The sequence below is a fragment of the Diabrotica virgifera genome, chromosome 10 (genome assembly GCF_917563875.1).
Source record: "Diabrotica virgifera virgifera chromosome 10, PGI_DIABVI_V3a".
NCBI lineage: Eukaryota > Metazoa > Arthropoda > Insecta > Coleoptera > Chrysomelidae > Diabrotica > Diabrotica virgifera.
The window spans coordinates 143,890,209-143,904,232 of NC_065452.1; the positions used below are offsets into that span (position 1 = coordinate 143,890,209).

General features: G+C 32.0%; 1 protein-coding gene across 2 annotated transcripts in view; it reads right to left on the reverse strand.

Moving 5' to 3' along the window:
• The window catches only part of LOC126893219 (rab11 family-interacting protein 2), a 78,977-nt gene that overhangs the window by 62,192 nt on the left and 2,761 nt on the right, over nt 1-14,024 (reverse strand). For both annotated transcript variants that reach the window (XM_050663189.1, XM_050663188.1), the window contains exon 3: nt 11,435-11,598. In XM_050663189.1, coding sequence (XP_050519146.1) covers nt 11,435-11,598 — 164 coding nt within the window. The remainder of the gene's footprint in view (nt 1-11,434; nt 11,599-14,024) is intronic.

Sequence of the window (14,024 nt, forward strand, 5' to 3'; positions counted from 1 at the left end):
TTTGAAGTTTCGAAATTCCTAACCCTGTTGTTCGATTTAAGTGATTTTTTTACCACGTTATAGCCTTATTCATTGACAATATCGCTGTAATAATATTGTTGCTTGTCATTGTATACTGAGTGTACGAATCAAACCGTGTTTTTTCTCAAAGTTCGCATCACCTTGTGGACTATTCTAGCACTTATAAAATACTGAAATTAAAACCTAACTATAGCCTCAGGTTTTCTTAACATTTTGTCTTTCGATTCATTCGCTTATGTTGGATAATAAAAAAGTTAGGTACTTTAACAACTGGCCATGTTCGTCATGAGTACAGGGTTTTTTTGAAATAAGTGCGGCAAACTTTAAGGGGTAATTTCACACATGAAAATAATGACAGTTTGCTTAATAATCATATGTCCGCAAACGCTTCGTTTCCGAGATACGGGATGTTCAATATTTTTTTACAAACTGACAATTTATTTATTGCTTTAAAACCAGTTGAGATATGCAAATCAAATTTGGTGGGTTTTAAGACGTAGTTATTGCACATTTTTTGACATACAATTAAGAATTTTATATTCACCATTGGCGTGCGTACGGGTAATATTATGGGTCATAATACCCGTTTGCGCGCCAATGGTGAATATAAAATTCTTAATTGTAAGTCAAAAAATGTGCAACAACTACGTCTTAAAAGACAAAATGTTAAGAAAACCTAGGGCTATAGTTACGTTTTAATTTCAGTATTTTATAAATGTTAGAATAGTCCACATGGTGATGCTAACTTTGAGAAAAAGGCACAGTTTAATTCGTACACGCGGTATACAATGACAGTTTGACTGTCTAGCAACAATATTATTACAGCGATATTGTCAATGAATAAGGCTATAACGTAAGCGAATGAATCGAAAGACAAAATTTTAAGAAAACCTAGGGCTATAGTTACGTTTTAATTTCAGTATTTTATAAATGCTAGAATAGTCCACAGGGTGATGCGAACTTTGAGAAAAAGGCACAGTTTGATTCGTACACCCGGTATACAATGACAGTTTGACTGTCTAGCAACAATATTATTACAGCGATATTGTCAATGAATAAGGCTATAACGTGGTAAAAAAATCACTTAAATCCAACAACAGGTTTAGGAAATTCGAAACTTCAAAAATGACCAAATTTTTAGTGGATCGATTTTTTTGCATCTGAGTGTATTATTATTTAATATAAACAAATATGCTATAAGTAAGAGTAAAAAAGTGCATAGAAATATATTCACATCAATGGTATCCAAAATATTTCGGAAAATTACTATCAAATAAATCATCCAAGTGCAGTTATGTGTAATAAACATAGTTTTGCACATACAAAGTCAGATTACACCAAAATAAATATCTTTAACATTAAGCAATAGGAGTCAAAGGTCACCTTTGGCAGACAACTTTTTGTAGGATGGTGATAAGAAATAAATTTGCGGGTGTAAACAACCATAGGATTAGATTTATTGAATTTATGAGAAAGTTATTCTCAAAGAAAATTATAATTTTACAATAAACAACTTTCACACAAAAAATAATTCATTGTATATTTTGTGTTGAAGGCAAAAATGTGGAAATCTACGAGGAAAATATAATACAAAAAAATTATCAGTATGTAATCACATTGAATTATTGATGATATACCTTCACAATCACCTATTGTTTACAATAGCCTCACATAATACAAGAACAGATTCAGTTCTAGGCTTAATAGTCTGGGAAAATTATCGAAAAAGGTCATTTTTGGGTAAGTTTGTTAGCAGTTACTTTATTGATGGAGTCGAATCTTAAGATCGTATATATTAGTAATATCGGTTTGCAAAGTCCGCGTAAAGTGTGCTATTTTGTTTATTAACAAATTAGAAGACACAGAAGAAGAGGAAGGCCAAATAATAGCTGGACAAAAATTGTAACAAGAGATATGAAAGAATTGAACTGAGATGGAGAGAGTTCGAAGCGGGAGTGAGAAATAATAGAGAGAAATGGGAAAAGACATGTTAAGGAAATTTCGAAGGAATAAAACAGAAGAGGATGTGCTGATCATGCCAATCAACCATCTTTCATTTTTGCCTAAGAAACGCAAGATCGCCCAATACTCATTCCAAAGAAATGAGTACAAATACCCAAAATCCCAACAGAAGGAAGGCCTGCCCTAATTACATATATTTTTTACGGCTTTCTATAAAAATTATATTCAAAATACAAGATTACATGAGCTTAGACAAGGGAAAATGGACTAAATCTGCATTTGTATTTTGTCAAACATCCTTATTTTCATAGGCGCCCATACACACGGGCACGGGGGACCGTGCCCCGCCGTGCCCCCCCTAGCTTCTCGGAAAAGAACAAAAATTAAATTTTTATTACATAAACGTATTTTTGTCAAAAAATTATTGGATAATTTTTAGACATAAATTGGAAACAACATATTTTATTAATAAAAAAATTCACATATTGGGTAATTAATAGTTTAACAGAAAATCTGTGTGTCTGCGACAGCAGTCTATATGGAATGAGCATAATACACATTTCGCACAGTCACGGTATGCTATTAACGAAAATACTGAAAGAGATTAGAAACGTGGGAACATAATATATACTGTAATCGACACCCAAAATTACAAATTAAATGAATAATTTATAATACTGCAAAGAAAATCATATCAGCAATAAATCCGATCTCTGACCGATAATCACTAATGAGCCATTTGTCTTTAAAACTGGCACTATAAAGATAAAGTGTAAAATCTGTGAAGTGATTATATTTGTTTATATATTCTACATTAAGTTTTGAGTTTTGTGTATATACACCGAATAGAACCATCTTGATAAGCAGAAATAAATTCATATTGAAAAATATAATTTTTAAAATTGATTGAACATAGTTAGTCAAATTTTAGTTTGCAAAAGTATTTTTTTAGTAAGTAGATTATTTTAAAGTGTACATTATGATGAACAGAACAATTTTATTTAAGTGAAAAACAGGTGATCCTTCATGACGAATGAGTGTTATATACAGGGTGTCCCAAAAGTAGCGGAAAGGTCGAATAATTCGCGAAATGAACATCGGATCGAAAAACTGAAAAATATATGTTAAATATTTCTCAAAAATCTATGCGATGACACTAAACAAGTCCACCTCTTCAACCCCTGGGTGTGGAGCGGGGGGTAACTTTAAAATCTTAAATGGAACCCCTAATTTTTGTTGCAGATTTGGATTTTCCTTGTAAAAATAAGCAAATTTTATTCGAGCCATTTTGCCAATTGTGGATAGAGAGCGCTATAATCGGAAAAAACGATATATCGTGATACCATAGCAAAATTATAGAAACGGTCTAATATCTCGAGAAATATACTTCCAAATGAAAAACTAAAAAACATGTGTTTAATATTTTTCAAAAATCTATAGAATGACACCAAACAGGATTTTTCATTCCACACTCTGGAGGTGGGGGTGAGAGTTAACTTTAAAATCTTAAATAGGAACCCCCGTTTTTTATTGCAGATTGAGTTTCCTCCTCAAAAAATAAGTAACATTTATTCAAAACTTTTTTTAGAATTGTTGACGGATGGCGCTATAATCGAAAAATGCGATTTATTTGCGCCATCTATCAACGATTCTAAAAATGTTTGGAATATATGTGACTTATTTTTCATAGGGATTCTAAATCTGCAAAAATAAAGGGGGCTCCTTTTTAAAATTTTAAAGTAAAAACTTGGTTCGACACATACCCATGGTTAGTCTACTCGCCAAAGTTGAAGGCAGGGCTTTGCAAGCATTGTATTCTTTTCAAACGGGTTTTAAAGAGAGGCGCAACTTTTGTGGTAACCATGACATTTCCATTTAAAAACTTGGTCTAGTATTTAAATGTATGAATAATGTCTCACAACAGGGTTCAAACTATGTTTTTTAGGTGGTTTAAACTACAGTAGACTCCCTCTAAAACGAGAACTGAAATGGTGGACTAATTATCTCGTTATAAGCGGATCTCGTTATATCAAACAACAATAATATGATGCCTTGTTTTGATGCCTCTTACGTAGTTTATTAGGTGTCGATGGTCAACCTGAACAGTAAACAATGAGACTTTGCCGCCATAAATTGTAAATTTACTATAATATTCAATATCGGTCGATAAACAGGCAGAAGTTTATTACAGGTGGCCGAGTTTATTACGCACTGGCCTCGATAATAAGACAGATGTTGGGCATTTTTATGTACAGACAGTTGGGGCATTTATTTATTTATGACCATTACAACGCTAAAAACAGGTAAAGACACGTATTCTTCGATTTCAATTTTCCTCGTTGTAACCAAATATGCCTCGTTATAGAGCGTTATAGTTCAATAGGAATTTCATGGGACACCTAATGTACCTCGTTATAAGCGAAACCTCGTTATATCCGTGTTCGTTATAGAGAGAGTCTACTGTATACAGGGTGTTTCATTAATAATTGTCCATATAGTAACTGGAGAAACCTTAGCACAAAATATGAAGATTTAACCTAAAACACTTAAATAAAATATGGTTCCTTACTGAGTTACAGGGTGTTTTATCTAAAAAATTAAAAACCATTTTTGCTCAGCATTTTTAAACTATTCGACGTATCCTTTTCATACTTGGCAGAAAGTGCGACTACTATACACCCTACTAAATTATGATAAACAATCGTTTCTACCAGAGGCGTACGACAGGGGATCGTGGATGGTTGACCCTTCTAAAATTCTACGCCACTGGAGGAATTACTATTCTAGTACCATTTTTAGATTTTCCAATACTTTCTACGTAAATAATATACTCTTCATTGATAACGATAAAGTCATTAGTTTTCGAGATATTTGAAGTTAAATATGAAACGGCACAGTTATTGTGATTAATTTATAATATATGATTCATATGATTAAAATTTAAAAACTTTTTCTACCCAGTAATTTAAAACTATTTGGCGTATCCTCATCATACTTGGTAGAAAGTGTAGGTATTGTAGACCCTACTAAATTAAGATAAATAAACGTTTCTAGCTACTATCAGAGGCGTACGACAGGGGATAGTGGCTGGTTGACCCTTCCCAAATTCTACGCCACTGACGAAATTGCTATTTTAGTGTAATTTTTTATTTTCCAATACTTTTTATGTAAATAATATACTCTTCATTTGTACCGATAAAATGATTAGTTTTCGAGATATTTGAAACTAAAAATGAAGTGGCACAATACATTAGTCAAAATAACCGTGTCGTTTCATTTTTAACTTCAAAGATCTCGAAAACTAATGACTTTATCGTTACATAAGAAGAGTATATTATTTTCATAGAAAGTATTAGATAATCCAAAAATTGAACTAAAATAGCAATCCCGCCAGTGACGTAGAATTTGGAAAGGGTCAGCCATTCACTTTTCCCCGTCGTACGCCTCTGGTAATAGCCAGAAACGTTTGTTTAACATAATTTAGTAGTTTGTAGAGCACCTATACTTCCTGCCAAGTATGAAAAGGATACGTCGAATAGTTTTAAAATGCTGGGCAAAAATAGTTTTTAAATTTTTAGATAAAACACCCTGTAACTCAGTAAGGAACCACATTTTATTTAAGTATTTTCGGTTAAATCTTCGTATTTTGTGCTAAGGTTTCTCCAGTTATTATATGGACAATTATTATTGAAACACCCTGTATATTGTCATCCGAAATATACAAAATGTAATGTGCAACATCTTCACGTTTTGCCCCCTCCCCTTAAAAATTTTTATATGGGCGCCCTTGCTTATTTTCCATACATTTTCTGATATCATTTCATTTTCAGCACATTAAATCACATAAAAATCACATAAATGAAAAACAGTTCGAAGTTTTATTTCCAGAGAAATAAAACCTCTATTTGGACCAAGTTTCGGGTTACACCCCTATTCATGGTTTCTATTCTGTACTTGCAAACCAAACGAACGAAGGAATGAAAGAAAACAACGGGAAGTCTAAAACATTTCACTACAATCTATTCCTCATGGCCAAATTCCAACGGAAACTTGGTTCCGATACTCAGTTAGAAGCAGTGGCAGCTGGTGACTCAAAAATTTGGTAGTTCTGCAGTATTTTTTGGTTTTTTTTAATTCAATATCTTTTAATCGTTGTATTTTACAACGAGGCTTTTAGTTTGATATTTTACACCATATATTTATTCATTATATATCTATTAAAAAATAATAAAGAACTTACCGATTTTCTTCTTTTCAAATTTAAGATAAATCCAATTATATCAAAAATAGCAATGGTACATTATGGCACACTAGTAATTGTTTTATAGTTTATGTTTTTAGTAGAATTTTATCGATGAATACGCGAAACTAAGGAATGCAAACGAAAAAACACTACAAACAAAATCGCCACAACAATAATTGCATTATAGGGTCTTACGAACTAACTACACACAGAGCCAAATATATTTTTTTTTTTATAAATAAGCTCGATTCGTCGATTTTTTTTTAAAGCAAACTTGTCTATAACTTTTTCATTAAAGTTTGGTATTTCTTTTATAAGTGTTTTTTCTACTGACAACATGGTTAATGCTACAAGTCGGTCTTCAGTCATGGAATTTCTCAAGAATGTTTTAATCCGTTTTAAACTCGAAAAGCACCTTTCAGCTTCTGCCGTACTCATGGGCACTGTAATTAGAATTTGAAGCAGTTTTACAGTTTCTTGAAAAGGCTCTGTTAAATTATTTTCAATTAAAAATTTTAAAAAAGGTATTGCCCCATTAATGTCTCTACAGTCTCTTCTAAAATAAATAACAGATAATTCAGTCTTCAAGCGCTCCCTATCTAAATTTGGATATGACGCGCAAGTCAGGCTTAAATTGTCATCTGGGAAATTAGCACAATAATTATCAAATTGCTCAGGATAAAGCAATGAAGTTGCAAGTAGGTGATTTTTAAAAGCAAATCTATCATTTGCACAATTTATGATTATATCACAAACTTCGATAGATGCTCTCCGATGATCTACTGGACTGTTATCCTTCCGTAACCTTTTAGTTGTAATGGTTCAACGCATAAACTAGAACCTTGGTCAATGGTATCATCTATTGAATTTCTAACTGAATTCATGTATCTTTCGAAATCTGTCACCTTTTTATTGATTTCCAAAGGATCCGTTTTAGTCTTTTGAAGGGCGTTATACAAAACGTCTACTTGTGGCATTATGCGATGGAAAAATGTTAACCAAAAAACAAAATTTTGATCCACTAGTATTCTTCGAATGGAAGACGCTGAACTACAGACAGCTGCCTTATCAAACGATTCTTCTATTTCTTCCATACATTCGATAAAAGAAGATCGATGTTCAAACACAACATTAACAGTTCGAATATTGAAGTTCCAGCGAGTTGGAGCGCCATGAGGAATTTTCTTTTGGACGATTTTATCTAAAACTGCCACTCGTTGTGGCGAATTTTTAAAAAAGGTAGGGATTTCATTTAAATTTCCAAAAAAAAGTCTAACTTGAGAGTTTTCGGCTTAGACATTATTAAATTTAATTGATGCGCGTAACAGTGTACAAAATGAGCAAATGGATATTTTTCTTTGATTCTGGCTTGAACTTCTGCGTGCTGTCCACACATGACCGCTGCCCCATCATAACTCTGAGCAATTAGTTTATTATTTGAGTTTTCCAGGATAGGATCCAAAACACTGAAAATGTTTTTGCTTAAAGTATCTGCATTTAATTTTGAAGGTACCAAATATGTCCAAAATCGTTCTACCGGTGCTCCATTTCGACAATATCTAAATACTACAACCATTTGTGATTTTGCTGAAATGTCTGTAGTCTCGTCGGCCATGACAGCTAGATATGGAGATTCCCGAATTTCCTCCAAAATTTTATCCTGGCATAATTCCAACATGCAGTCCAAAATATCATTTTGAATTTCTTTAGAAATGCCCTTAAAAACCGTCGATTCTTCCAAGTGTTGTGCTAAAGTTCTATCCAATTCAGCAGTAAAATTTATGAGGCCGCGAAAAATTCCAGGATTGTCGGATGTTTGTGTCTCGTCGTGTCCCCGAAGCGCCAATTCGAAAACACTACAAAATTTTATGCAGTCTATAATTTTTGAGAGAACATACCTATTTTTTGTTACAGCTTCATTGAATTTTTGAATATTTATCCAGTATGCAGAATCTAACTGTTCTTTAATATTCACGGAGCCTAATAAAGCATATTCCATTTGATTGTGCAAATGATGCTTAGAAGTTTCGTGCTTTTTTATTTTATCACTTAAATGTACTAAGTCTGTTACACCAACTTGCGTCCATGACTTATCACCTCCAAAGAGTACACAAGGAAAACAGAAAAGAGCGTTTTTTCTGTTGCAGCCACATATCCAACTATTTCTCGTATAAATATCGCAATTAAATTGTCGTTTGTAATTTTTCCCTCGGCTTGATCCTTCTTTTTCGATTTTAATATCCGGCAAAGGACGTCCTTTGCATTTTAATTCTAGTTTTTCGTCATAAGAATATTTAAAGAATCTCTTAACATTAATCAAATTATAAATAACATCCATCCTGAACAGCACTTTTATTCTCATATACTTAATATAAATACCGAATTACGTGCAGGACAACTTATTTTAACAGTCGTCGCGTCGCGATCACCGATTATTTAAAATTACAATAAACGTAGGTTTCTACACACTAGTTCGAACTGCGACAAATGCAGCTCAAATATTGCTTTCAGTCGTCGCCTGAAAAGTGTAGGCGAGGGTTGAGCGGGTGTTATCGGGGATATCTTTAACAGTTCACAGCTCGGAGTAGCACCGGTCCGGTCAAATAAGTGGGACTTGCTATCGCCATGAGATGCGACGGACGACAGATTAAAATAAAGGTGGCCATGCACGAAAACCATCTAAATGAATTTATAAGTAGTGATATTTTTTATTTAATTTTCAGAGTAATTTTGTTTGGATTATTTTGGTGGTTCTGCAGCTCCGCAGCACTTATATACCAACCGCCACTTAGAAGTAAAACTAATATAAAGTAATTCATTGCAAAACGAAATTAAGAGACATTTTATATTTCAGTTCGTTCAGAGAGGACCATAAACGCCCTTCGGAGAGGGATACATAGGGGTAGCCATATACAGGGTGGGGCATTAGTATGACAAAGTCTAATTACTCGTTTGTCGTAATAGACACGAAAAAAAGTTATTTAGATAAAAGTTGATGCACTGATAGGACCATAATTTAAAAATATTTTCAAATATACAGGGGCGTACGTATTGACAGGGTGACACAAACGTATGTTTTTTTAAATGGAACACCCTGTATATTTTCACATTTTTCGATTGTCCTCAATGTTTCCTTTCTTAAAATATATGGTTTTGTATTATTATACGAGGTAGTTTAAAAGATAATTACGTTTTTTTGTTAATTTCGTAGCAACATTTACACCCTGTAGAATTGTAATGATTTGACATAAAATTTTTATTTTATGTTCTAACGATTTTTAATATAGTCTACTATTGTTAAACATTAACAGTATAGCGAAATGTTAAATTTTAGTATACAGGGTTGGTCGAGACTCGGAATGAGTATTTTCATAGTTTTCTTAAATGGAACACCCTGTATTTTAGTATTGCAATGAAATGATATTTTATGGTACTTTTTATTTCTTAAGCATTCCCTATACCTAAGTGCTTTAATTTGTAAGTTATTCGTGATTCTTTAAGCCAAACATTAATTGCAAGAAAAATTACGTGAAATTTTATTAGGTGGCCGTGAAAATATTCAATCAAAAATAATTTTTCGAAAAAAAATACATCATAATCTAGCCTGATCCTTAAATTATTAATATTGGATGAGATATCCAAATAAATTCGTAGTTAAGATTGTTGGTGCGCAAAATATTAATAAAAACATACAATATTCTTCCTAGTCGGCTATGACACTAAATTTCCTTAAAAATTTGACATTATACTATTTTTATAGTTCCAGTTGCTTTGTTACCATTACTAATATGAATTTTTCTAATGAGGAACTGATAAGATTTTTGTGCTAATGGAGTATAACAAAAATGTGCTATTAGCAATAAGAATTTTTCATCAGAAATTCCCTGATAGACGACACCTAAGAAGAGAAACTTTTAAAAATATACTACAACGATTTTAACGAACCGGACACTTAGATTATGATAAATCTGATCGAACAAAAACTATTGTAGGTGAAGAAAACAGGAATTAAATGTAATCCTGTAATAAAATGTCACTGAGGATCTGCATATTAGTACAACCGTGCTTACAATCTAAGTATCTAGTCTGTTGAAACCGTTTTAGTATACTTTCAATTATCTTTTTGGTGGTCGTCTATCAGGGAATTGCTGATGATAATTTTTTATTGCAAGTAGCTCAATTTTGTTATACTCTCCTAGCACAAAGCCATTTTAATCAGTTCCTCATTAGAAAAATTAATATTAGTGATGGTAACAAATCAACTGGAACTATATAAATAGTATAATGTCAAATGTTCAAGCAAATTTTGTGTCATAGCCAACTAGGGAGAATTTTGTATGTATGATTAATTTTTAAGCACCAACAACCTTAACTACGAATGTATTTGGATATGTCATCCAATATTAATAGATTAAGGATCAGGCTAGATTATTATGTATTTTTTTTCGAAAAATTATTTTTGATTGGATATATTCACGGCCACCTAATAAAATTTCACGTAATTTTTGTTGCAATTAATGTTTGGCTTAAAGAATCACGAATAGCTTACAAATTAAAGCACTTAGGTATAGGGAATGCTTAAGAAATAAAAAAGTACCATAAAATATCATTTCATTACAATACTAAAATACAGGGTGTTCCATTTAAGAAAACTAAGAAAATACTCATTCCGAGTTTCGACCCACCCTTTATACTAAAATTAAACATTTCGCTATACTGTTAATGGTTAACAGTAGTAGACTATATTAAAAATCGTTTGAATATTAATAGAGAATTTAATGTCAAATCACTATAATTCTACAGGGTGTAGATGTTGCTACGAAATTAACAAAAAAACGTAATTAACTTTTAAACTACCTCGTATAATATTACAAAACCATATATTTTAAGAAAGGAAACATTGAGAACAATCGAAAAATGTGAAAATATACAGGGTGTTCCATTTAAAAAACATAAGTTTGTGTCACCCTGTCAATACGTACGCCCCTGTATATTTGAAAATATTTTTAAATTATGGTACTATGTGTGCCTCAACTTGCACCACCCTGTATACCCTTCTGATGATTTCTAATAAGAGTGAAACGAATGTAAGGGTTTATGGTCCTCTCTGAACGAACTGAACTATAAGATGTCTCTTAATTTTGTTTTGCAGCGAATTATTTTATTGAAAAACAGATTTTCTTACATGGTAAAACAAAAATTTCTTACCTGGTTTGCTCTGTAACGTAAACCATTTATTTTTAGGTCTTTCATACACATCTAACGTATTTAATGGGATATTAACACGTCCTAAAAATTCATCTATTCCCAAATAGTTGTGATGTAAAACTGTTAAAACGATCTCTGCTGTATTTCCTTGATCTGGTATGGGACTAAAAAAAATTAAATTAATGGAAGAAAACAAGGAATATACCATATGTGCATTAGGTAAATTTAAAACCTTGTACCAGGTGTCCCAATAAGAATGGCTCTTGGCCATATCTCAGGAACCGTTTATGGTACAGCTTTGAGAAAAAAAATTTTATAACAAAAGTGCCCTCGGGAAAAGCTTGGAAATTATTTTCATAATTGTGACCCCACCGCTAGAGGGCGTAATTGAATATCAAAAATTAAAAAATTTAAATTTTACAAAATTTTCCTAATGAAGGGGTACTAGAAATCCGATCATCGTATTCTTCATAAAATTTTGCGCATATTTGATTTCACAAGTTTAAGTCTACCTTTGCAAATAAGAGGTGGGGGTAAGTGGGAACCTTGTTATGAAAAAATTGCTGTAAGTCCGGTTCTGCTAAATCGAATTTTGCAAACTTGGTCTTGCTAAAAACAGATCTTTTTCATTAATGTAAGAGTTATAATTTCGAACCAGCCTAATAAGTAATATTCCAATTAGGAGGCGTTATTTAATTTTTTTCAGAAATCTAGTTTTCTTTGGAAAATTTTAAATACAAGTATGCATTTTTAATCCTATTATTATTATATAAAATTAAATTACATTAGCAATAGAATAGCGAAAACCGCATGTCGATACCTTTTTTCTATCTCGAGATATCTTCAGAAACGTGTAAATTTAAAAACATAGCTGTTACTGTTACCGCTAAACGAAGTTAAGGAAAAGTAGTGTGCTATGGAAAAAACAAAAAAAACATTTTCCAGATGTCAACGTTTATAATAGGGCTTTTCAACACTTCTCATTTGTTTCGAGCCTCCGTCATATGTTGTGTATTAATATTATACACAGATTATACGATACATGACATAGGTTCGAAACAAATGAGAGGAGTTGAAAAGCCCTATTAATTAAAACAACAATAAGACAAACAACATTATAAAAATATAACAGTTGGCTATCATTTTCGATGCAAACATTTACTCTTTCAGCAGTCTCAATTTCTGCTCTCGAAATGCTTTGAGCTTCATATTCTCTGGATCATGTTTTCTTAAATAATGTAGTAAATGATTGCATCGAAAATGATGGGGAACAATTTAAACATTTAGGTCGTCACTAAGTAGTTGTTTTTATTTCTTTGCTATATTTTATAGTGTTGTTTGTCTTATTGTTGTTGTAATTAATTATACTTATATACGTTGACATCTGGAAAATGTTTCTTCGTTGTTTCCATAGCACACTACTTTTCCTTAACTTAGTTTACCGGTGACAGTAACAGTTATATTTAAAATTAACACGTTTTTGAAGATATCTTGAGATAGAAAAAAGGTATCAACATGCGGTTTTCGCTATTCTATTGCTAATTTAATCTAATTTTATAATACAGGATTAAAAATGCATACTTGTATTTAATATTTTCCAAACAAAACTAGATTTCTGAAAAAAATTAAATAACGCCTCCTAGCTGGCATATTACTTATTAGGCTGATTCGACATTATAACTCTCACATTGATGAAAAAGATCTGTCTTCAACAAGACCAAGTTTGCAAAATTCGATTTAGCAGAACCGGACTTACAGCCATTTTTTCACAACAAGTTTCTCACTCACCCCTATTTCTTATTTGCAAAGGTAGATTTAAACTTGTGAAATCAAATATGCGCAGAATTTCATTAACAATACGATGATTGGATTTACAGTGTCCCTTCATTAGGGAAATTTTGTAAAATTTGGATTTTTTAATTTTTGATTTTCAATTACTCCCTCTAGTGGTGGACCCACAATTAAGAAAATAATTTCCAGGCTTTTCCCGAGGCAACTCTTATTATAAATATTTTTTTCTCAAAGCTGTACTATAAGCGGTTCCTGAGATATGGCCGAGAGCCATTCTTATTGGGACACCCGGTATTCTTATATGATTACCAAAATTAAGTAAATATGATTGATGCATTTTAAAATACCAGGCGGTATCTGTTCTGAAACACCTTCATTTGGGTAAATCATATTTTATATGATCCTATTTTTTTGCTTTGAATAGCACAGCCTAGCGAATTTTTTAAACAACTGAGATATATCAACCCAATAGTAATACCGACTGTTCTCTGTGCAAGTAAAAACTGGACAGACAATTCTGGAAAAACATAAGGAAAGAAAGAAAAATATATACCAACAAAAAGAAGAAAACAAAATGGAATTTTTCTAATTGTTTTCATAAATTGATTAATAAAAAAATTAGCCCACCTTTTGAAGTGTCTGCATAGTAAAAATATTATTGTTGATAATAGTTCAAAGTGATTAAAGCAAAAAATAGGATCATATATATGATTTACCCAACCCAAAACAGATACGGCCTGGTCCTTAGTACACCTAGCTAAATGATCATTTTACAAAAAACAATTAAAGATCCTGTAAA